This window comes from Salmo salar, chromosome 03, assembly GCF_965601325.2.
Source record: "Salmo salar chromosome 03, fSalSal1, whole genome shotgun sequence".
Taxonomy (NCBI): Eukaryota; Metazoa; Chordata; class Actinopteri; order Salmoniformes; family Salmonidae; genus Salmo; species Salmo salar.
The window spans coordinates 78036615-78062781 of NC_138293.1; the positions used below are offsets into that span (position 1 = coordinate 78036615).

The following is a 26167-nucleotide window of genomic DNA, read 5'->3' on the forward strand; positions in this document are numbered from 1 at the left end:
GAGGGCCAAGAACAGGAAGCAGCTCTTTCAGTAGTTTAGTTGGAATAGGGTCCAGTATGCAGCTTGAGGGTTTGGAGGCCATGATTATTTTCATCATTGCGTCAAGAGATATAGTACTAAAACACTTTAGTATCTCCCTTGATCCTAGGTCCTGGCAGAGTTGTGCAGACTCAGGACAATGGAGCTTTGGAGGAATACCCAGATTTAAAGAGGAGTCTGTAATTTGCTTTCTAATGATCATGATCTTTTCCTCAAAGAAGTTCATAAATTTATTACTGCTGAAGTGAAAGCCATCCTCCATTTGCGAAGGCTGCTTTTTAGTTAGCTTTGCGACAGTATCAAAAAGAAATTTCGGATTGTTCTTATTTTCCTCAATTAAGTTGGAAAAATAGGATGATCGAGCAGCAGTAAGGGCTCTTCGATACTGCACGGTACTGTCTTTCCAAGCTAGTCGGAAGACTTCCAGTTTGGTGTGGCGCCATTTCCGTTCCAATTTTCTGGAAGCTTGCTTCAGAGCTCGTGTATTTTCTGTATACCAGGGAGCTAGTTTCTTATGACAGATGTTTTTAGTTTTTAGGGGTGCAACTGCATCTAGGGTATTGCGCAAGGTTAAATTGAGTTCCTCGGTTAGGTGGTTAACTGATTTTTGTCCTCTGACGTCCTTGGGTAGGCAGAGGCAGTCTGGAAGGGCATCAAGGAATCTTTGGGTTGTCTGAGAATTTATAGCACGACTTTTAATGCTCCTTGGTTGGGGTCTGAGCAGATTATTTGTTGCAAAAGGTCTTACTCACGGCTGCGGAGAGCATGATAACACAGTCATCCGGAACAGTTGATGCTCTCATGCATGTTTCTATGGAATGCCGTTTGAGTCTTAAAGCACGTGGTCAAAACGCAATTTTTTTAATGCTACGTGTGTAAAGTTAACTTTTTATGGATAGGGGGCAGTATTTTCACGGCCGGATAAAAAAACGTACCTGATTTAATCTGATTATTACTCCTGCCCAGAAACTAGAATATGCATATAATTATTAGCTTTGGATAGAAAACACTCCAAAGTTTCTAAAACTGTTTGAATAGTGTCTGTGAGTATAACAGAACTCATTTGGCAGGCCAAAACCTGAGAAGATTCCAAACAGGAAGCGCCCTTTCCGACCATTTCTTGGCCTTCTTGATCATCTCTATCCAAAACAGGGGATCTCTGCTGTAACGTGACATTTTCTAACGCTCCCATAGGCTCTCAGAAGGCGCCAGAACGGGGAATGATGACTCTGCGGGCCATGGCTGAAAAACAGTAGCGCATTTGGAAAGTGGTCGATCTGAGAACAATGAGACTGGGGGCGCGTGCACGAGCCGACTCCATGTTTTTATTTTCAGTCTTTGAACGAAAACAACGACTCCCGGTCGGAATATTATCGCTTTTTTACGAGAAAAATCGCATAAAAATTGATTTTAACCTGTTATGGCTAGGGGGCAGTATTTTCACGGCTGGATAAAAAACGTACCCGATTTAATCTGGTTACAACTCCTGCCCAGTAACTAGAATATGCATATACTTATTAGATATGGATAGAAAACACCCTAAAGTTTCTAAAACTGTTTGAATGGTGTCTGTGAGTATAACAGAACTCAAATGGTAGGTCAAAACCTGAGAGATTCCTTTACAGGAAGTGGCCTGTCTGACCATTTCTTGAACTTCTTTGCCATCTCTATCTATTACAAAGGATCTCTGCTCTAACGTGACACTTCCTACGTCTTCCATAGGCTCTCAGAGCCTGGGAAAAACCTGAATGTCGTCATTCCAGCCCCAGGCTGAAACACATTATCGCCTTTCTCAAGTGGCCGATCAAGGGACTGTGGGCTTAGGCGCGTGCACTGGCCGCCCCCGTCTTTGTGATTTTTCCTCTGTTTGCCGAAAAGGAGATCCCTGGTCGGAATATTATCGCTTTTTTACGAGATAAATTGCATAAAAATAGATTTTAAACAGCGGTTGACATGCTTCGAAGTACGGTAATGGAATATTTAGACATTTTTTGTCACGAATTGCGCCATGCGCACGACCCTGATTTACCATTTCGGATAGTTTCTGGAACGCACGAACAAAACGCCGCTATTCGGATATAACGATGGATTATTTTGGACCAAACCAAGATTTGTTATTGAAGTAGCAGTCCTGGGAGTGCATTCTGACGAAGACAACAAAGGTAATAACATTTTTGTTATAGTAAATCTGATTTTGGTGAAGGCTAAACTTGCCAGGTGTCTAAATAGCTAGCCCGTGATGGCTGGGCTATGTACTTAGAATATTGCAAAATGTGCTTTCACCAAAAAGCTATTTTAAAATCGGACATATCGAGTGCATAGAGGAGTTCTGTATCTATAATTCTTAAAATAATTGTTATGCTTTTTGTGAATGTTTATCGTGAGTAATTTAGTAAATTGTTAGTAAATTCCCCGGAAGTTTGCGGGGGGTATGCTAGTTCTCAACGTCACATGCTAATGTAAAAAGCTGTTTTTTGATATAAATATGAACTTGATTGAACAAAACATGCATGTATTGTATAACATAATGTCCTAGGATTGTCATCTGATGAAGATAATCAAAGGTTAGTGCTGCATTTAGCTGTCTTCTGGGTTTTTGTGACATATGCTAGCTTGAAATATGGGTGTCTGATTATTTCTGGCTGGGTACTCTGCTGACATAATCTAATGTTTTGCTTTCGCTGTAAAGCCTTTTTGAAATCGGACAGTGTGGTTAGATAAAGGAGAGTCTTGTCTTTAAAATGCTGTGAAATAGTCATATGTTTGAAAAATTGAAGTTTTTGTATTTTTGAGGAATTTGTAATTCGCGCCACGCCTATCATTGGATATTGGAGCAGGTGTTCCGCTAGCGGAACGTCTCAGCGTTTGACATGCTTCGAAGTACGGTAATGGAATATTTTGAAATGTTTTGTCACGAAACGCGCCGGGCCCACCCTTCTTTACCCTTCGGATAGTGTCTTGAACGCACAAACAAAACACCGCTATTTGGATATAACTATGGATTATTTGGAACCAAACCAAAGAACCGAAGAACAGCAAAGGTAATCAAACTTTTCTAATAGTAAATCTGAGTTTGGTGAGTACCACACTTGGTGGGTGTCAAAATAGCTAGCCCGTGATGTCCGGGCTTTCTACTCATAATATTGCAAAATGTGCTTTCACCGAAAAGCTATTTTAAAATCGGACATATCGAGTGCATAAAGTAGTTCTGTATCTATAATTCTTAAAATAATTATGTTTTTTGTGAACGTTTATCGTGAGTAATTTAGTAAATTCACCGGAAGTGTTCGGTGGGAATGCTAGTCACATGCTAGTCACATGCTAATGTAAAAAGCTGGTTTTTGATATAAATATGAACTTGATTGAACAAAACATGCATGTATTGTATAACATAATGTCCTAGGATTGTCATCTGATGAAGATCATCAAAGGTTAGTGCTGCATTTAGCTGTGGTTTGGGTTTATGTGACATTATAAGCTAGCTTGAAAAATGGGTGTCTGATTATTTCTGGCTGGGTACTCTGCTGACATAATCTAATGTTTTGCTTTCGTTGTAAAGCCTTTTTGAAATCAGACAGTGTGGTTAGATTAATGAGAGTCTTGTCTTTAAAATGGTGTAAAATAGTCATATGTTTGAGAAATTGAAGTAATAGCATTTCTAAGGTATTTGAATATCGCGCCACGGGATTACACTGGCTGTTGAGTAGGTGGGACGCAAGCGTCCCACTGGCCCAGAGAGGTTAAAATTGTGTAAAATAGTTGATTGTTTGAGAAAATTGAATTGTGGTATTTTAGTTGGTTTTGTATTTCGCGCCATGCGATGCCATTGGCTGTTGGCTATGGGTTCCGCTGGCGGAACGTCTAGATGCAAGAGGTTAAAGGCCGACACGTCCCGAGTGTTCTACGTGCCAAAGAAATGCAAAAATGTGGTACTTATGAGTACGCTGCATAGGGACGGGAGAATCTGTGGCCAGGAACATCAAAAACTAGAAATCATAATGGATTACAATGCCACAAAAGGAGGGGTGGACAATTTAGACAAGCTGGTGACTGGCTGCAGCTGCAAAAGAAGAACCCTACACAGGCCACTTGAGATGTTCAATATCTTGGACTTCTCAGCGTACAACGCAATTGTCATCTGGATGGTGTTGAACCCAGATTGGAACAGAGGGAAGCTCCAGAAGAGACAGCTCTTTCTCGAGGAGCTGGGCAAGGCATTGGTAAGACCTCAAATCCAGAGGAGGCAACATATCCCAAGGAACCCTGTGAGGAGGATTCAGGAGGAGGATGCTGGTTCCCCATCTGCCCGACCCACAGAACCAACAACTCCAATACCGGAAGTAAGTGTAAGTGATGTTGCATGTGTGTATGTCTGACTCTCCTACCTTGGCCTGCTGTAACTATATATGTGAGTGAGTGAGTGAGTGAGTGAGTGAGTGAGTGAGTGAGTGAGTGAGTGAGTGAGTGAGTGAGTGAGTGAGTGAGTGAGTGAGTGAGTGAGTGAGTGAGTGCAATGTTAGTAAAATTCCTGAACTAAGTGTTTTCATCATTCTAGATTGCAGCTGGTAGCAACAAGAAGAAGCACTGTGATGTGTGTGAACCCAAGAAGGACAGGAAGGCACAGTACACACACATCAAGTACAAGAAATGCATTTGCAACACACAAACTCCGTCCCTCATGTGGTGTGTAGACCGGCCTTAATTTGTATTCAATGTGGCTAATTTATAATTTCCATAAAACATTGTATGTAACAAAATGTAGAACGAATAGCTCTTTTATTGCTAAATGTGATCTAGCATAGGTAAATGGCAAATATTAACCATGTATGCTGTCTGTATTGCTGGTAATTGATATAAGTCAACATCTAAGTATTAAGAATTAAGTATTTTATGTAATTGTTGTGGCTATATTGTTATTGGCTATATTAACCAAATAATGTTGTGGGTCCATCAGACCTGCGAACATTGGATGAATAACATAAACATGAACACCACACAAGGGTCATGGCTACCACAGCATTCTGTAGTGATACGCCATCCCATCTGGTTTATGCTTAGTGGGACAATCATTTGTTTTTCAACAGGACAATGACCCAAAACACACCTCCAGGATGTGTAAGGGCTATTTGACCAAGGAGGAGAGTGATGGAGTGCTGCATCAGATGACCTGGCCTCCACAATCACCCGACCTCAACCCAATTGAGATGGTTAGGGATGAACGCTGAGTGAAGGAAATGCAGCCAACAAGTGCTCAGCATATGTGGGAACTCCTTTAACCTGTTAGGGCTAGGGGGCAGTATTTGCACGGCTGGATAAAAAAAATGTACCCGATTTAATCTGGTTACTAATCCTACCCAGTAACTAGAATATGCATATACTTATTATATATGGATAGAAAACACCATAAAGTTTCTAAAACTGTTTGAATGGTGTCTGTGAGTATAACAGAACTCATTTGGCAGGCAAAACCCTGAGACATTTTCTGACAGGAAGTGGATACCTGATGTGTTGTATTACCTTTAAACCTATGCCATTGAAAAACACAGGGGCTGAGGAATATTTTGGCACTTCCTATTGCTTCCACTAGATGTCACCAGCCTTTACAAAGTGTTTTGAGTCTTCTGGAGGGAGATCTGACCGAACAAGAGCCATGGAACGATGATGGCCCATTAGACACCTGGCGCGCGAGTTCATGTTGGGTACCCTCGTTCCAATACGTTATAAAAGAGAATGCATTCGTCCACCTTGAATATTATTCATGTTCTGGTTAAAAAAGGCCCTAATGATTTATGCTATACAACGTTTGACATGTTTGAACGAACGTAAATATATTTTTTCCCCTCGTTCATGAAGTGAAGTCCGGCGGGCTTAGATCATGTGCTAACAAGACGGAGATTTTTGGACATAAATGATGAGCTTTTTTGAACAAAACTACATTCGTTATGGACCTGTGATACCTGGAAGTGACATCTGATGAAGAGAATCAAAGGTAATGGATTATTTACATAGTATTTTCGATTTTAGATCTCCCCAACATGACGGCTAGTCTGTATCGCAACACGTATTTTTCTGGGCGCAGTGCTCAGATTATTGCAAAGTGTGATTTCCCAGTAAGGTTATTTTTAAATCTGGCAAGTTGATTGCGTTCAAGAGATGTAAATCTATAATTCTTTAAATGACAATATAATATTTTACCAATGTTTTCTAATTTTAATTATTTAATTTGTGGTGCTGACTTGACTGCCGGTTATTGGAGGGAAACGATTTCCTCAACATCAATGCCATAGTAAAACGCTGTTTTTGGATATAAATATGAACTTGATAGAACTAAAAATGCATGCATTGTCTAACATAATGTCCTAGGAGTGTCATCTGATGGAGATTGTAAAAGGTTAGTGCATCATTTTAGCTGGTTTTATGGTTTTGGTGACCCTGTCTTTGAATTGACAAAACATTACACACAACTCTTGTAAATGTACTGTCCTAACATACTCTAAATTTATGCTTTCGCCGTAAAACCTTTTTGAAATCGTAAAACGTGGTTAGATTAAGGAGATGTTTATCTTTCAAAGGGTGTAAAATAGTTGTATGTTTGAAAAATTTGAATTTTGACATTTATTTGGATTCAAATTTGCCGCTCTTGAAATGCACCTGCTGTTGATGGAGTGCACCACGGGTGGGACGCTTGCGTCCCACCTAGCCCATAGAGGTTAAGACTGTTGGAAAAGCATTCCTCATGAAGCTGGTTGACTGAATGCCAAGAGTGTGCAAAGCTAAAATATATTTTGATTTGATTAATACATTTTTGGTTACTACATGATTCCATGTGTTATTTCATAGTTTTGATGTCTTCACTATTATTCCACAACCGTGGATAGATGGTAACATTCACGCAAAACTGAAAGCGCAAACTACTGCATTTAACCATGGCAAGGTGACTTCCCTCCATCTTAAACTGACAGGTTTAGATTGTTGTGTTATTGTCATTATCCGTGTATGTAGGTGGCAGGGAAGTCAGGTGCAGGAGAAACCAAAGTGGTAAAAAATGGAGTATTTATTTAAAAAACTAACTCCAAAACCAACGTAGTAAATAATCCGGGTAAACAATAACCCGTCGCACACCGATACATAAACACGTACATAACATAACAAACAATCACCGACAAGGATATGAGGGGAAACAGAGGGTTAAATACACAACATGTAATTACTGGGATAAGAAACAGGTGTGTAAGGAGACCAGACAAAACCAATGGAAAATGAAAAACTGATCAATGGTGGCTAGAAGACCGGTGACGTCGATCGCCGAGCACCACCCAAACAAGGAGGGGCATCGACTTCGGCAGAAGTCGTGACAGTTATGTTAATTACATTGACACACAATCGATTAAGGATTTTAAAGGGGTACACAAATTCACCATCATGAGTAAGAAACTGAAAAATATTTCAAACAAACCCTATTTCATTGATAGAAAACATTTGTTACAGAAAATAAATGATTTGCAGTATGGATCAGATGAGAGAGGTTATTACCGCTAAATAAATCAATAGGGGAGTTTTAGGTGTGCCGCAGAATTTTATATCCCATCAAGCTGTACCAAGTTTAAAAAAATGTTGGGAACCACTGACTTAGATACAGGTCACTTTCTATGTGTGTAAATGCTACTGGAGACTAACAGGTTGCCAGGCATCAGAGCTGCTATTCACAGCAACACTTGTATTCAGCGCATGAGGCTTCTTCTGCTAACAACTACAGGGAGCTTGAGGACAGCAGCTCTTGTAAACCAGCTAAACACTATCATCTAGTGGAAATCGGAAGTCACACCATGAAGGAAGTATTTTTTACCGTAATAAGAGACTGGCCCTCATCTCTGCCACAGATAATACAGTAAGTATTATTTTGAGAAAATGATGTTGAATAGTGCTGGAGATCAAATCAAAGTTTATTGGTCGCATATACGATTTTCATGTCACACCCTGATCTGTTTCACCTGTCTTTGTGATGGTCTCCACCCCCCCTCCAGGTGTCGCCCATCTTCCCAATTATCCCCTGTGTATTTATACCTGTGTTTTCTGTCTGTCTGTGCCAGTTCATCTTGTTTGTTCAAGCCTAGGCAGCAAAGTGTTGGATCCGGAAGACGTGCTGCACCATAAGCTGGGTGTAACGCTTGGACGTCGTGGGTGTGGAGTCAGGCGCAGGAGGCAGAAAAATGTTTGGTACAATATATTTAATAAGTACCAAAAAATACATAATATGCCCAATCACAAAAGGGCGAAACAAAAACCCAAAGTCCAATAACACGATCCACAACACAAACACAGTGAAAACACGTAAGAAGCCCGCACACAGAACAGGTGGAGAGGCGGGCTTAAATAACACCACTAATTACCTAATAGAACACAGGTGCAACTAATAAAGACATGATTAACAGAAAAACATAAGGGGATCGATGGCAGCTAGTAGGCCGGTGACGACGACCGCCGAGCGCCACCTGAACAGGGAGAGGAACCACCATCGGCAGTAGTCGTGACACTGGGCCTTCTCCTTGGCCAGGTAGTTTGGGGAGGCTTGAACAAACAAGACTAACTGGCACAGACAAACAGAAAACACAGGTATAAATACACAGGGGATAATGGGGAAGATAGGCGACAAGTGGAGGGGGGTGGAGACAATCACAACGACAGGTGAAACAGATCAGTGTGTGACATTTCAGGTGTTATGGCAACTTTGATTTGATCTCTAGTGCTATTCAATATCACTCTTTTTGAATATGGAATGAAATGACGGATATGATGGAAAAAGTCTATCCTATGCAGCATTGTGTAATAAATGGTAAAACAATTTCAGTGATAGGTGTAGAACCTACAGGAGATAAGGTTAATAGCCCAGTGCCAGCTGTGGCCAACCTCCAGAGGGTGAGCTATGCAAACTTACTTCCCTTCCTCCTCTGTATATAAAGCAGCATGTTGCCAACTCATCATTCAACTCATACAATAGTTACTAGTTATATGATACTTCAGAAACCAGATTATGAATACCTGTGGGTTTGTTATTTTTTACACTAGCATGAATATTGGGTGAGTATGAAGCCAGTACATTTTCACCAGGAAAGTTACATTTGTTGAATTAATAATTTATTGATTGACCGCCGTAATGTTTGCAGGAGTTTGCTGTGATGAGATGGATCCATCACCTTCTCAGGTGAAACTGTTAAATTGTCCAGTAAAATCTTTGGGTTTGATATGACAGACTACTGCATGAACTGGATGAGGCAGAAACCAGGCAAAGCTCTGGAGTGGATTGGGAGAATTAACTCTGGTTCAACAGATGCACCAGACTACTCAGACTCCCTGCAAGGCCAGTTCACTCTGACTGAGGACGTCTCCACAAGCATTCAGTTCTTAGAGGCCAAGAGTCTCAGATCAGAGGATCAACTGCTGGGGCAGTTGCACCAAAACCACCCAGTCAAAACTATGCCACATATGCACACGCAATACCTCTGTGGCCCACCTAGGGGTCACTGCCCCTTCTTAGAATACCACTGTTCTACAGTATGACGTCCCAATACTGTACTATAATATGTAACACTCCACATTCTTACAAATTCATATTCCTGTAGTGCAAAGAACATTTATTTTACAATCTAAAGAGATGATGCACAACTCACTCTTTAAGTTTTGTAATTATATATGCTCATCTGTGCACTCTGTCCTTCATCCACAACGGACGGTGAGAACGGATTGGCATTTCTTCATATACATTTGGATTATAAAATCTGACAAGATCAACTCTACTGGCTAAAGACAAATTTCCAAGGTAAAAATAAGATCAGTTATTGAATCAGAGAGATTTGTGATGACTCCAGGGAAATATGACAGGTTCCTGATAGATGTATTGGTCTCTGGTGTGTGGAGAAGTTTTTGTATGGGTGTGTGTCATCGTGATAACTACGGGGGCACAGTGTTACACGTTATAACAAAAACCACTGTAGTGGAAATGGCTACCTACTTCATCTCATATGCAATTACAAGATAAAACATTTAAACAGCTTCGCCAACTATTGGATTCCGACAACAGAATGTATTTGTTTTAAATAAAAAAAAGCAGTATTTTTAAATTTAAATAAGAACTAAAAATGAACCTAATCACTGTCTATAACACTGTCTCAGCAAGGTTCTTTAATCCTTGTTATGTTGAAAATGCCTGACAGAGCAAAAGCTGAAAGCGCAAACTAAGAAAATAGTTATTAATAAGTAGTAAAACATAATTTTGACATACTGTTCATCAGATTAAAATCAATAGATCATGTTATGGTTGTTGTGAAAAGGTGCACATGTTTATTCCAGATTTGGCCCTGCACAGAGTGGTGGGGAGGTTTTTGTACAGGGTTAAACCACTGTGCCATATAGCGGGTCACAATGATACAGTCCATGACAAAAACCTACCACCTCTACCAAGCACAGAGTGTGAGAGTGCTGACACCTAAGGAACACAGACATACACATTCTGATTGTCTATAGACAGCTAACCTAAACGTGCTGGTACATTTATACACATTATACACTCAAACAAATGTCCATGGTATTTAGGCCTACTTCAGAGAAAGAAATCTCAACATTAAAAACTTTAAAACAGACATACACTGAGGAACAACTATTTTCTGTACACTGTAAATCATGTGATCAAAACATTTGCTTGAATTGAGCTTCAATGGTGGTTGTAAATGACACAGGATTGGAAAAGACATGGTCTACATGGAGACATTGGAGGTTTCAGTGAGTTTTACTGAGAGGATTCTGTGGCTGTTTGTGACATAGGTTTTTGTAATGGTGTGAGTCACTGTGTACGGGAATGGCCACAGTGATAAACATCAATACTAAAACACCTCCATGGACATGAGGGTTGACAGGATTGTACTGTCTGCATACTACACACTGACTGCACTCTGGACCCATATGGGAGATCATTTCACTGCTATGAATTTGAATGGTCAAATTCTCATCTTCATTTTCTCCATTCCAGTATTGGTTGCTATTCTACTATTGTCTCCTATGTTTCTGATTTCATATTGATTCCTACTGTGCTGTTTTTAGCCAAAATGTTGTATGACAATCATGTTCGTTTTTCTGACATGCCTGTCCATATAAATACACAGTGTAGCATCCTTTAAAGGTGGACTATCCTGACATTTCAGATGTAACAATCATGGTTATCACGTTGTCCAGACATATAGCTTTATTTACAGGAGGTATCAAATACCAAGTCTCCTATTATAGTCATATCAAACACTGCCTTAGTCCAAAGAGTATTCCTTCTACTGTAACATCATTTAGAAACATTCTATATCTCCAACTACTGATATACAGCTATAGCAATGTCAAGTGATCCATCTGAGGTTAGTTGGTAGGCTATATCAATGATTGATGAGACGCTTTTATGTTTCCTCCATAAAGACGTTGAAACCATTTTGTTCATAATCATTTGTTGGGAAACAATGTTGTACAGAACACAACAGATGCTTCCTTTTGATATTGAGAGAAAAGGCATCGATGTCTGATGTTTCACACAGCTGCCCTCACAACAGTGTAAATTCCCAGTCTAGACAGGAGAGGGGTTTTTGTACAGGGATGTATCACAGTGCAGAATAACGGCCACAGTGATACAGCCCATGACAAAAACTCTACCCCATCTCTAACACTGATGCTGGGTTTAGAGTGTGTGTTAGGGCAGAAACTAGGTGAAGAGCGTAGTGTGTGTTTCTCATACGTTTGGTTCACCATGCTTGATATATTCATAGGTTGTTTTTTAATTCTTCTGTTTTACCAACATATTTATCATCTGTTAATTAAGGAGAAACATTTATCGATGAGAATTGGACATAAAGTTCTTATGAAGTGGGAAACCAGTTTATACCTAAGTTTATTGTTATTGAAAGTTCATTGTGGGAAAACTATGGTGTCAATGTTGGAGATAAAATAACAAATGGTTTTATTGAGGGTGTCACTATGTGGCATGAGTTTTTGTACTGGCATGTATCACTGTGTACACTGGGGGCCACAATGATATACACCAGTACAAAAACCTCAGTACCAGTGGTTACCTCTCCTGACTCTATATTAAGTGATGGATCATATTGGAATGTTCTGAATACGCCTTATATGAATTCTGGATATAATGAATATGGGCTATGTTGAATATCACAGTTTTTTGTCAACGTTTTTTGAGATGTATTTTTTTATGTTTTAGAAACTCTATTTGCGTTTAAAAAGCTTTGACAAGCACTGAAACCATCACATACTTTTTTCATATCCTCTTTTAAAAATATTATATTCATAATCTTAGACTAGCTGGTCTCCTGCTTTTTCTTTTTTCATCATTTTTTTCATAATTGGAACAAACATTCAATTGTCTGGACTTAAAAAGTCACATTGACATTTTTTAAGCTGAATTATTTGTCATATATTGACATTTCGACAAACGTCAAATTTTGCTGCAAATGAAAACATTTTCACATAAATACATTACCCTTACTGTGGGAGCATTTGACACAGGTTTTTGTAATGGTGTGTGTCATTGTGTATGGGGGCAGCCACAGTGATACCCACCAATACAAAAACCTCAGCCTAGGTGCTGGTCATGGCAGCACATACTTACTGAAATCTCAGCAGACTCTGTGCCAAGTGACTGCTTATATGACAATACCTGCCCCAATCCAAATAGATTTAGTGCAGATTTAGTGCAGTGATACCTTATATCTAATACTGGTATCCAACTTTGCATTACACAGACCTAATGCCATGGTCATACATAAAAAAAGTTTTTGTTTTCTTTAGTTATATCATGTGACAAGACACCTACAAAGATAATATCAAAATAACAAAGGGTTGGCACCTTTCTTAATTAGCTGAGCTATACATATGTAGTCTGAAAATATTTGCCTAAAAATTGCTAAGTTTTCTTGATGATAAGAGGTAGCAATGAAAGGTCTAGGTCTTTAATCATGTGTTGAACACTGGTACCTACATTTGCCATTATCATTTACAGTGTCATATCGCTCGTCATAAAGCTGATGTTGATATGAGTTGATGTATGGATGGACAGAAACATACCGTAGATAAACATACAAATGAATGATGAATAAACTAAAATAACAGACATAGTGGGAACATTTTGGTCTTGTGGTAGACCGTATCCACACTGGATATTATTTATGTAATGAGAGGTAACAGACAGGAAACCAGCCATGTCATTCACCACACTGAGGGAGCAAGTGCTTCCTCATAACATAGGCACACTGACTGAAACCTCCTCTTGACTGAGGGTACATAGAGCCCTCAGAAACAAACACTATGTTATGAAACAGTGTGCAAATGTCACTTTCTATATCAACAAGCATTCAGTCTTTAGCCTGTTTTTCAATTGTACAATTTTTTCAACATTAGTCCTAGAACAAATACCAACCAAATTATTGCTTCTGAGTTAGTTGATCAATTGACTCATTATTTAGGTAGAGAATGTAAATTCCTGGCCCACCAATGAACTCAGTCCCTGAAGGCAAGGATGACAACTGGCAGATACTGCAGCCTGAGGACTTGGATACCCTTTTACTACATGCCATACAGCTCTGGAACTAGAAAAGTTACATGGCACCACAATGTTGTGTAAACATCTGTCACAAAGTGGCAACATGTCCTCCCCTCCCTCAGCCCACATAATTAGTCAACACAAAACACAATATTTTCCATGAATTTCATGTTTGACCGTCATTTAGAAGTGCTAGGTATAAGCAAAACAGCTCTCTTCCCTGCGGCGATGTAGTCTAGTCAGTAAACCTTGAGTCCAAGTCAAGTCCCTAGTGATCGAGTCAGAATCCTCGAGTCCAAGCTTGAGTCATGAGTCCTTTGGTAGTGCTAAAAGCTGCATTCCAACAATCTTTGAACCTACATTACATAAAGCAGAATGCTAAGCATCTTAGAGTATTGCACATTAGTCGAGATAGCTTGCTACAGTAATTCAGTAGCTATTGTAACTATGTTGAATTAAGCAAAGTGGAGAGACTTTCGGAAAACAAGGTCCCCTTGGTTCACCTCCTTCCTCACTAACCGCAAGCAGTAAGTCACACTTTGTGAGGCAAGATCAGAGGACTCCACCATTTTCTGCGGTGTCCCAGATGGGTAGGTGTTGGGACCTATCCTCTTCCTGCTCTACATGCTCCCACTTGGCCAGATCTTCAGACAACACAGTGTCAATTTCCACTGCTATGCAGACATCACACAGGTGAACATTAAAACAAGTCTGACACATCATCTGCTTTGTCAACATTATCCAACTGTCTGGAAGAGGTCAAATCTCAGATGCAGAACGACTTCCTCCAACTCAACAACAGTAAGACAGAGGCAATGCTGATAAGCATACCCCAGCAGATATATTTACATTTTTGTCATTTAGCAGACGCTCTTATCCAGAGCGATTTACAGTAGTGAATGCATACATTTCATATATTTTTTCTCACAACCCTGGCGTTGCAAACACCATGCTCTACCAACTGAGACACACCAACTGAGATCACCAACTCCTGCAGCATCCGCCCTGCCATAGATGGCCACATCATCCCACTCACATCAGTCATCACCAATTTTGGTGTGAAATTCTACCTGGCTCTCTCCTTCCATAAGTCACTTCCGTAAAACGTCATTCTTTCACCTGAATAACATCTCCCGACTAAGACCCTCACCACATCTGATGCAGAAAAGCTAATACATGCATTTACTGGGGGGCCTGCCTGCAAATTCAATTCATGAACTACAGCTCATCCAAAACAGTACCATAAGGATTCTGACACCAACAAAAAAGTCTGCCCCCGTCACTCCCATGCTTGCTGATCTCAAAATAAAATAAAATAAAATGGTATTTGTCACATAGTGGTCACAAAACAACAGGTGTAGACTTTACAGTAAAATGCTTACTTACAAGCCCATAACCAACAATGCAGTCTTAAGAAAAATAAGTGTTAAGAAGTTAAAAAACAATACAAAAAAGTAGAGTACAAAAAAATAAGAAAATAATAAATAATTAAAGAGTAACAATAAAATAACAGTAACGAGGCTATTTACAGGGGGTACCGGTACAGAGTCAATGTGCGGGGGGGGCACAGATTAGTTGAGGTAATAGAGGTGATATGTACATAGAGGTAAAGTGACTATGCATAGATAATAAACAAAGAGCGGCAGCAGCGTAAAAATGGGGGGGGGGGGGGGGGGGTGGTCAATGCAAATAGTCTGGGTAGCCATTTGATTAGCTGTTCAGAAGTCTTGTGGCTTGGGGATAGAAGCTGTTAAGTAGCCCTTTGGACCTAGACTTGGCGCTCCGGTACTGCTTGCCGTGCGGTACCAGAGAGAACAGTCTATGACTAGGGTGGCTGGAGTCTTTGGCAATTTTTAGGGCCTTCCTCTGACACCGCCTGGTATAGAGGGCCTGGATGGCGGGAAGCTTGGCCCCAGTGATGTACTAGGCCGTACGCACTACTCTCTGTAGTGCCTTGCGGTCGGAGGCCAAGCAGTTGCCGTACCAGGTGGTGATGCAACCAGTCAAAATGATGTCGATGGTGCAGATGTAGAACTTTTTGAGGATCTGAGGACCCATGCCAAATATTTTCAGTCTCCTGAGGGAGAATAGGCATTGTCGTTCCCTGTTCACAACTGTCTTGGTGTATTTGTACCATGATAGTTAGTTGGTGATGTGGACACCAAGGAACTTGAAGCTTTCAACCTGGTCCACTACAGCCCTGTTGATGAGAATGGGGGCGTGCTCGGCCTTTCTTTTCCTGTGGTCCACAATCATCTCCTTTGTCTTGATCACATTGAGGGAGAGGTTGTTATCCTGGCACCACATGTCAGGTCTCTGACCTCCTCCCTATAGGCTGTCTTATCATTGTCGTTGATCAGGCCTAACATTGTGTCGTCGACAATCTTAATGATGGTGTTGGAGTCGTGCTTGGCTATGCAGTAATGGGTGAACAGATAATACAGGAGAGGACCGGTGTTTAGTCCCAGAGTCCTTAGCTTAGTGATGAGCTTTGAGGGCACTATGGTGTTGAACGCTCAGCTGTAGTCAATGAATAGCATTCTCACGTAGGTGTTACTTTTGTCCAGATGGGAAAGGGCAGAGTGGAGTGCAATAGAGATTGCGTCATCTGTGGATCTGTTGGGGCAGTATGCAAATTGGAGTAGGTCTAGTGTTTCTGGGATAATGATGTTGAAGTAAGCCATGACCAGCCTTTCAAAGCACTTCATGGCTACAGACGTGAGTGCTCCGGGTCTGTAGTCATTTAGGCAGGTTACCTTGATGTTCCTAGGCACAGGGACTATGGTGGTCTGCTTGAAACATGTTGGTATTACAGACTCGGTCAGGGACAGGAGAAAATGTCAGTGAGGACACTTGCCAGTTGGCCAGTGCATGCTCGGAGTACATATCCTGGTAATCCATCTGGCCCTGCGGCCTTGTGAATGTTGACCTGTTTAATGGTCTTACTCACATCGGCTACGGAGAGCGTAGCTGGTGCTCTCATGCATGCTTCAGTGTTGCTTGCCTCGAAGCGCGCATAGAAGTCATTTAGCTGGGCAGCTCACGGCTGTGCTTCCCTTTGCGGTCTGTAATAGTTTGCAAGCCCTGCCACATCCGACGAGTGTCGGAGCCGGTGTAGTAGGATTCAATCTCAGTCCTGTATTGACTCTGTGCCTGTTTGTCGGAGGGCGTAGCAGGATTTCTTATAAGCGTCTGGGTTAGAGTTCCACTCCTTGACAGCGGCAGCTCTACCCTTTAGCTCAGTGCGGATGTTGCCTGTAATCCATGGCTTCTGGTATGTACGTACGGTCACTGTGGGCATGACGTCATCAATACACTTATTGATGAAGCCAGTGACTGATGTGGTGTACTCCTCAATGCCATTTTTTATTTTACCTTTTTTTAACTATTTAACAAAGAACAAATTCTTATTTTCAACGACGGCCTAGGAACAGTGGGTTAACTGCCCTTTTCAGGGGCAGATCAACAGATTTTTACCTTGTCAGCTCGGGGATTCCATCTTGCAACCACTAGGCTATCCTGCTGCCCCAGAATCCCGGAACATATTCCAGTCTGTGCTAGCAAAACAGTCCTGTAGCTTAGCATCTGCGTCATCTGGTTGGGCATGTAACATGCTGGTAGAAATGAGGTGAAACGGATTTAAGTTTGCCTGCATTAAAGTCCCCGGCCACTAGGAGTGCCGTCTCTGGATGAGCATTTTTTTGTTTGCTTATGGCCTTATACAGCTCATTGGGTGCGGTCTTAGTGCCAGCATTGGTTTGTGATGGTAAATAGACGGCAACGAATAATATAAATGAGAACTCTCTTGGTAGATAGTGTGGTCTACAGCTTATCATGAGATACTCTACCTCAGGCGAGTAAAACCTTGAGACTTCCTTAATATTAGATTTCGTGCACCAGCTGTTATTGACAAATAGACACAGACTGCCACCCATTCAGAGATGACAGACAGCTGTTCTATCTTGCCGATGCATGGAAAACCTAGCCAGCTGTATGTTATCCATGTTGTCGTTCTGCCATGACTCGGTGAAACATAAGATTTTACAGTTTTTAATGTCCAGTTAGTAGGATAGTCTTGATCGGAGCTTATTCAGTTTATTAGGCACCTCAACCTACGTCCCCTATATCTCTGTCTCTTCTTCATGCGAATGATGGGTATTTGGGCCTTGTCTGGTGTCTGAAGTAAATCCTTTGCGTCAGACTCGTTAAAGAAAAAATATTTGTCCAATACAATGTGAGTAATTGCTGTTTTGATATCCAGAAGTTATTTTTGGTTATAAGAGATGGTGGCAGAAACATTATGTACAAAATAATTTACAAATAACGCGAAAAAACACACAATAGCACAATTGGTTAGGAGCCCGTGAAACAGCAGCAATCCCCTCCGGCACCATTATCTCCATTGGTTACCTGTTCCTCAAAGAATTGATTATAAAATTCTCCTCCTCATCAACAAACCCCTAAATGGCATCAGGGACCCGCCTCCCTGTCAGATCTACTCTCCCCCTATGAACCTCCATGCACCCTATGTTCAAGCCACGTCAAATTCCTTCATGCCCCCAGGACCAGGCTCATCACAATGGGGGACCGTGCCTTTTCCTCTCTCACACCATACCTATGGAACTCCCTTCCAGATAATTTCAGGGTTGTTCAGACTGTTGGAGCTTTTAAAGCAGGCCTTAAGACTCATGTCTATCAGCTAGCCTACCATTCCTCCTCGACTTCAATTGTTGCTTTCATTATATGGTTAGATATTACTATGTATTTTTTTTACAATTTTTCTATTTTTCTATTTTATTTTAGGAATCCAAAAAGCTACCGCTAAACTTTGTTCAAACAAGTCAAACTATGTTTCTATTTAATCTTCAGGTACCCTAAAATGTCAATAAACTATAATATTTCATACAGAAAGAAGTATGTTCAATAGAAAAGTAAAATTAGCAAGTGCGCGCCCACAGACTGATTTTTCACTGTGACTCTTTGTACCAAAACTCCAAATTCTTCCTTGTTTTTGAAGAAACAAGCCTGAAACCTTGAACAAAGACTGTTGACATCTAGTGGACGCCATATTAATTGCAATCTGGGAGCTGGAAATGCATAGGACCCATAGCTTTCCATTATAAGAGCCTGGGACCTAAATAAAAAAATTCAGGTTGGTTTTTCTTTAGACTTTCTCCTACCATATCAATTGTGTTATAGTCTCATACATTAGTTAAACATTTCTACAAACTTCAAAGTGTTTTCTATCCAATGCTACCAATTATATGCATATCCTGGCTTCTGGGCCTGAGTAACAGGCAGTTTACTTTGGGCACTTCAGTCAGGTGGAAATTCTGAAAAATAGACCCTAGTTTATTTGTCATATGCACAGGATACAAATAGTACACAGTATAATGAAATGCTTACTTGCAGGTTCACCTATCAACAATGGGACAGTAATAACAATAGGAATAAGCATGCAAATGGAATATAAATATAGTACAATTAGCAGAAATATAAATTCATGAAAGGCACAAACAATTTACAGTATGATATTTACATGTGCTGGGGAGGGTGAGCACGGAGAGAAAAGTGTTGAATTATGCAGTAAGTTTGTGCCATAATTATATAAGTCCAAAAGCCGTAGTCATGGTTTGTGGGTTTGTGCATATAAAATCAAATCAAATTATATTTGTCACGTGTGCTGAATACAACAACTGTAGACTTTACCGTGAAATGCTTACTTACAAGCCCTTTCCCAACAAAACAGTTAAAACAAATAAATAGATCAAAAGAAAATAGTAACACAATATAATATCACAATAAAATAACAATAACAGGCTATATACAAGCTATATTCAACGAGTACTAGTACCGAGTCAGTGTACTGGGGTACAAGATAGTTGGGGTGATTGATTAAGGGTAATATGTACATGTAGGTTTGGTTAGGTGATTGATTGAAGTATTATCTACATGTAGGTAGGTGGTGAAAAGCAGAAAGCCTGGGTAGCTGTTTAATGAACTGTTCAGCAGTCTCATAGCTTGGTGGTAGAGCTGTTCAGGAGCCTTTTGGTCCCGGACTTGGCACTCTGGTACGCTTGCCGTGCGGTAGCAGAAAAAACAGACTGTGTGGGCATGTGAGTGGATGTGTGAGCGAGTGCATGTCTGCTAAGGTGTGAAAAGTCCATGCAAATAAATTGTTGGTGTAGAGGTGGTCGTCCTGGTTCACATGTTCAGCAGTCTGATAGCATGAGGGTAAAGGTTGTCTCTGAGCCCCGAGACTCGATGCTCCGATACCGTCTGCCAAACAGTAAAGGCGTGAACAGTCTGTGGCTGGGTATGTGGGGTCCTTAATGATGTTACGTGCCTTCTTCAGGCACCGCTTGAAGTTAATGTACTTTACGGGTGGGAGCACAGCACCAGTGATGGACAGGGATGTCTTCACCACCTGTTGAAGGTCCTTGTGGTCGAGAGTGGAGCAGTTTCCATTCCAGGTTGTGATGCATCCGGTCAAGACGCTCTCAATGGTGCAGCAGTAGAAGTTGGAGAGTATCCAGGGGGACATGCCAGATTTTTGCATCTGCCTTTGGAAGTAGAGGCGTTGTTGCTCCTTCTTGACTAGAGTGATGCTGTTGTGTGTCCATGTCAGGTTCTCTGTGATTTGGACGCAGAGGAACTTGAAGTCACTGACTCTCTCCACAGCAGTCCCATCGATGTGGATTGGGCATATCCTTCTCCCTGCTTCCTGAAGTTGACAATCACCTCTTTCTTTTTGCTGATATTGAAGGATAGGTTGTTGTCCTGGCACCGCACTGCTAGGTCTCTTACCTCTTCCCTTGTCACATCACTGTTGTTGATCAGGCCTACAACTGTGGTGTCATCTGAAAACTTGGTGATGGAGTTGGTGTCGTGCCTGGCCCCGTGTTAAGAGTCAGTGTAGTGAAGGTATTTTTGAGAGTCAGTGTAGTGGAGGAGTTGTTGCCAATCCTCAGTTGTTGTAGCCTGTGGTCTGCCTGTCAGGAAGTCCAGTATCCAGTTGCAAAGGATGGAGTCTAGACCTAGGGCCCGTGCTTGGAGGGAACAATGGTATTGAATGCGAAACTATAGTTAATGAACAGCATTCTCACATAGGTGTTCCTCTTGTCCAGGTGTGATAGAGCAGTATGGATTGCAATGGAGATGGCATCTTGAGTGGATCTGTTGGAGTGTTAAGCAAATTGGAGTGGGTCTAGTGTGTCTGGCATGCTGGCCTTGATGTGTGCCAGCCTTTCAAAGGACTTTATGATGACAGGGGTGAGTGCAACGGGGTCATTTAGGCATGTCAGCTTGGTTTTCTTGGGCACTGGAATGATTGTGGTCTTCTAATTGTTTCTATAGAGAAGACCAATTAAGTGATGGTCAGCCATGAATGTTTTTGGCCAAATGTCTGTGTTAAGCATTGACCTAGATTATACATATCAAATTCGGGACTGATGGCCACCACTCACGACCAACTACCAGCAACTGTATGGAAACAAGGAGCAGAGATTTTGACCTATGATTGTCAATCCTGTGTGTCACCAAGGTATCACACCCACAGTATCTGGAATGAAATAGCCCTATCAGGAATAATAACTATCAGGATGATGCTCAAGATGCTTCCCATATATCAACATTCACAACGGATAGAGAAACCAGGGGCTCACTCTCAAAAAGGACAGGAAGAAAAATGTGCTCACACTTTCAGCCAAAGTTAACTTCATGCAACACTTCCGTTTTGATGGGAAGTGCATCTCCCCAGGGAAGGAGCCAACCATCAAGATGCCACAAAATAAAGTTAATGAAGCAATACGTTTGAAATGAATTGGGTTTTTAGTTTAGGGGCAGATAAACAATTATCACTGTGATTACTATTTCGACTACTGGGGGAAAGGGACCCAAGTCACGATAACTTCTGGTAAGTAGCCTTAACATTCAGACCTAAAAAAGTTATTTCATTATTGACACATAACTAGTGACTATTAAGGTTATTTTGACTGATTTTGTACGAAGTATTGGTCAGACCATTCACTGTGACAACTACTTTGACTACTGGGGGAAAGGGACCATGGTGACCGTGTCCACAGGTAAAACAAAAACATATTCTGTTTATTTTTGCATTATTATTGAGGTTGGACTTTGAGTTAAAAGTCCCTCTCTCCTAAAGGCTGGAAATATGTATTTTTGGTCTTCACTTGCGGTAGTTTTTGTGCGTTGCACGTATTGAAAGTTTGCACTGTGACCATGCTTTTGACTACTGGGGGAAAGGCACAATGGTTACCGTTTCATCAGGTAAGAAAAAGTATTATCATTTCATCAAATGTGTCAGTGATCATTCGAAAAGTCAAATACATGTCGTTTTTTTACAACCCGATTCTAGGCTTCATTTTGTCAATTTGCTAAATTGAATTGAGGATCAAAAACAGTAACGGTAGGCCTACTCTATAACAAAGGCATATTCATAATCTGGACAAATACAACGGAAATTCATTGATGTGATTTTAAAACAAACCTTTAAAAAGTATGACATGGACAATATTAAATATCGAAATACATTGGCACAGGTTTTTGTGCATAGCCTGTATTGGTTATTTGCACTGTGACTACGGTTTTGACTACTGGGGGAAAGGGACAATGGTTACAGTTTCATCAGGTGAGACTTTCAAATGAAAATGTCGTAATCTTACAAATACATTTTGAAGCCTTTTATATTTTTCTGTTTTAGGTTATTAAATTAAAGGTTTAAGGTTACCTTTAATCTGCAATGGAATTAAGATACATGTCTATAATGAAGCCTATTTGAAGTAAAGTGTGCCAAACAAACTTAAAGTAAAACATCATAACCTAACATTACAGTAAACGTAAATATCAGAAAGTGTACAAAATACTTGCGTTCCTTTTGCGCTCTTTGGTTAAGAATGGGAATAAGAGGGTATAGAACCTGGGGAGAATGCTTTTTATACCACTTGTTAAGGTAATTAAACACAGTGCTACGCTGCTTTTGACTACTGGGGTCAGGGTACAATAGTAACCGTTTCATTAGGTAAGAATCTCATTTTGGTTGATGCAAGGCATAGTTCATAGTGGAAAATGATCGCTTAAATATAAGGACAAATATTTAATAAATGAAAATGTTTATGTTTAATCAATCAAAAAATTATATAGCCTACAGTCCTAACTACCTGTCTTTTATCAGTGGATATTGTATTTTACGTTTTTGATAACACATTCAACTCAGTGTAACCTATGTGCATGTATTTGGAGTGAACAATATCCTACCCTAAGTCTGGTAATAAATCATCATGTATTAAACCTAGCCTACTAAATGAATGTTAAATAACCTGACGATGTAAAATAGAATAGGTCCTTAGAACTGTTAGAACTATTTTATTTGGTCAGTGTTGATTTATTTATGTATTTATTTTTTCATGGTGTATTCTATAAAACTGTTGGGCTTTATGGAGTATTTGTAACACATTATTTATCTTACAGCCTCATCAACTGCTCCGACTTTGTTCCCTCTTGCGCAATGTGGCTCCGGGACCGGAGATATGGTGACTCTGGGTTGCATTGCCACTGGCTTCACGCCTGCCTCCCTCACCTTCAAATGGAATGAACAAGGCGGAAATTCCCTGACTGATTTCGTTCAGTACCCTGCGGTCCAAACCAGTGGAAGCTACATGGGAGTCAGTCAACTCCGTGTAAAGAGAGCAGACTGGGACAGTAAAATCTTTGAATGCGCCGTGGAACATTCAGCTGGTTCAAAGACTGTACCATTGAAGAAACAAGGTAAGATGTATTTGTTTATCCATTTAATAACATATGTCACTAATAATAATAATAATATATTGTTGAGTTTAATGTATTTATATCAATGTAGCCTATTAATCTACTAATTTCGTAAAAACATAGCCTCTGTGATAATCATAATTTGCGGGTTATTTTATGTTTAGTTTTGTTGAAAGATACATTTTTAGAAATCTAAATATTGAAGACAATAAGCTTATGAAATCTGAATAAGACATACAATTTGCACATATTTTTGCTGGAAAATTACACTGCTGCAATTATGGACTATACAGCCTAGGCTACAATCATTTTGATGCCTACATATTACAACTGCTATCAACGCTCATGCAGTAAGTATAACACCTACATTTCCTGACACCTTAGGGCAAATTAAACAATAAATGCATTAAAACGTAGTCATTGCTAATTGCTGTTCACTGTAACAATCAACATTTGTGTCACTGTCACCCACTGTAGAATAAACCATTTAGGACAATTGTATAAACATTAATAGGTGTCAGTCTAGTTGTGGTGAATGTGCTATGGCACTAGGATGAGGGTTGGATGGAGTGGCTGTAGCTTGCCCCTTTAGTTGCTGACTATTTAAGCCATCTCCCCAAGAAGGCATGCTACAAACAATGTTGAGCTTTTTGCTTTCGTCTGCCAGCATAATTATTCTATGTCCACAGTCTAAGACTTTATATACTTTGATATACACTTTTTAAAAATGAAAGGATATTTACTTGAATAGTACCGATTCAAAGTTTGGTAACAGAATGACAGCACAAACCGTCATTCTGTTACACTGTTCTCCAAGTAAATGTGTTTTTGTAAGATTTTCTGTGGAAATTGTAAAAATGACTCCTTGTGGATAGAGTTGCATGGTTTGTTTAACTTTGCAATCTCTGATTTTTGTTTCAAAAACATTTTAGAAGTGAAAAATCGGAGTCTCACTATCACTCTGTTACCGTGAAATTTCCCATAAGCTGTTTAGCTGTTCTATTCATCTTTACTGCGCATTTGTAGCCTATGGCAGCTTCTGCAAATGTATGTTGTTTTCTCTCTGCTTCTGCATATATATATATATATATATGTGTGTATGTTTGTTTTTTAGTGGAATATCTGCAGCACCCGTCTCTTTACGTAATGACCCCCTCTAAAGAGGAGATGGCAGAAAATAAGACGGCTTCCTTCGCCTGCTTTGCCAATGACTTTTCACCCCGTACACACACAATCAAATGGATGAGGATGGAAAAAGGAATAGAAAAAGAAGTTGTATCTGATTTCAAGAGTTCTTGTGAGAGTGAGAAGAAGAGTGAGAAAACTCTGTACAGCACAACCAGCTATCTCAGGGTCAATGAGAGTGAGTGGAAGAGTGAAGAAGTTTCATTCACTTGCGTGTTTAAGAACAAAGCTGGAAATGTGAGGAGAACTGTGGGCTACACTTCATCAGATGGTGAGTAAAATACGTCAGATTATCTTCTCTTGGTATCTTATTAAAGGAGCTTCAAGAAGCAGGGATTTTGTGACAGAGCTCCAGGCCAGATTGAAAAGTTAGCAAATTTTTCTAATGAGCACTTAAAGGTTTATCTTAAATTCCATCAAAATAGCTCATGCATGAAAAAGGATTGATTGTGACCAGCCAACTGGAGGGAAAACAGAATAGCCTACATTGATCCAAAACATACAAACTGTTTACATTTGAATTGCTGTTGTCACAAACAGCTTGGTGAACATTCCTTACATCCTTTCTCAGCAGGTCCAGTCCATGCACATTCAGTGGTCATTAACATCATCCCGCCGTCTCTTGAGGATATGCTTATGAACAAAAAAGCTGAGCTTGTGTGCGATGTCAAAGAACTAGTTACTGGCTTCATGAGTGTCAAATGGGAAAATGACAATGGAAAGACCTTAACCAGCCGGATGGGTGTCACTGACAAAATTGCCATACTTGACATCACTTATGAGGACTGGAGCAATGGGACAGTATTTTACTGCGCTGTAGATCACTTGGAAAACCTGGGGTCCTTGGTAAAGAAACCCTACAAGAGGGAGACCGGTAAGACAAACTGCTTTGGTTTCCCTCTCACTTTTCTTTTTACTTCATTGGGATTTCATATTTACGATGTTTCAAAACCTATCAAACAGATGTCCAATTGGCCATCTTCTGGGAATTCAAAATTATGATAGGAGATTGTTTAGACTAGTGAAAAATGACTTTAATTGTCAGAATTGCAAGGAACCCAATGGAGCTGATAGCAATTTGATCTGATTAAATCAGATGATGACTGACTGCAAAATGACAAAATGCTTGTATATGATGGGTCCCTTTGGTCTCTCAAGACGAAACTCCTGTGAGGGAAGACATTGTTTGGTTGGCTTAATATAGGCAGCATTTAGCAAAATGTAAATTGTTTGCCAAGTACTTGCATGGAGAGAAGCCCTGACTGTTCTCTCGTGCTTCCAGGAGGAGATCCACAGCGTCCATCTGTCTTTCTGCTGGCCCCAGCAGAAAAAACTAGTGATAATACGGTGACCCTGACTTGCTACGTCAAAGACTTCTACCCCAAGGAAGTTTTAGTGGCTTGGCTTATTGATGATGAGCCGGTGGAGAGAACGAGCAGTTCAGCATTGTACCAATTCAACACCACTAGCCAGATTCAATCAGGAAGGACCTACTCTGTCTACAGTCAGCTCACATTTAGCAATGACTTGTGGAAGAACAAAGAAGTGGTGTATAGCTGTGTAGTTTACCAC

At 40.4% G+C, this 26167-nt stretch overlaps 1 protein-coding gene and 1 long non-coding RNA gene across 9 annotated transcripts in view; both read left to right on the top strand.

Moving 5' to 3' along the window:
- Positions 1–3622: 3622 nt before the first annotated feature.
- Positions 3623–5689, top strand: LOC123741716 (uncharacterized). Of its 3 annotated transcripts, none has more exons than XR_014391669.1 (3): positions 3623–4385; positions 4595–4722; positions 5124–5689. It is a non-coding gene; the product is annotated as an uncharacterized LOC123741716 (long non-coding RNA). The 3 variants fall into 3 exon arrangements; XR_014391666.1 differs by having other exon boundaries at positions 3623–4379; positions 5124–5682; XR_014391667.1 differs by lacking the exon at positions 5124–5689 and having other exon boundaries at positions 3623–4379; positions 4595–4935.
- A 3518-nt stretch (positions 5690–9207) lies between these two features.
- Positions 9208–26167, top strand: part of LOC106601675 (uncharacterized) — a 28439-nt gene continuing 11479 nt past the window's right edge. The window contains exons 1-2 of one of the 6 annotated variants that reach the window (XM_082972644.1): positions 9208–9856; positions 23114–23410. In XM_082972644.1, the coding sequence (XP_082828770.1) occupies positions 23173–23410 (238 nt within the window). In that variant the 5' untranslated portion in view covers positions 9208–9856; positions 23114–23172. The other 5 variants (XM_082972634.1, XM_082972618.1, XM_082972626.1 and 2 more) reach the window with 5 other exon arrangements.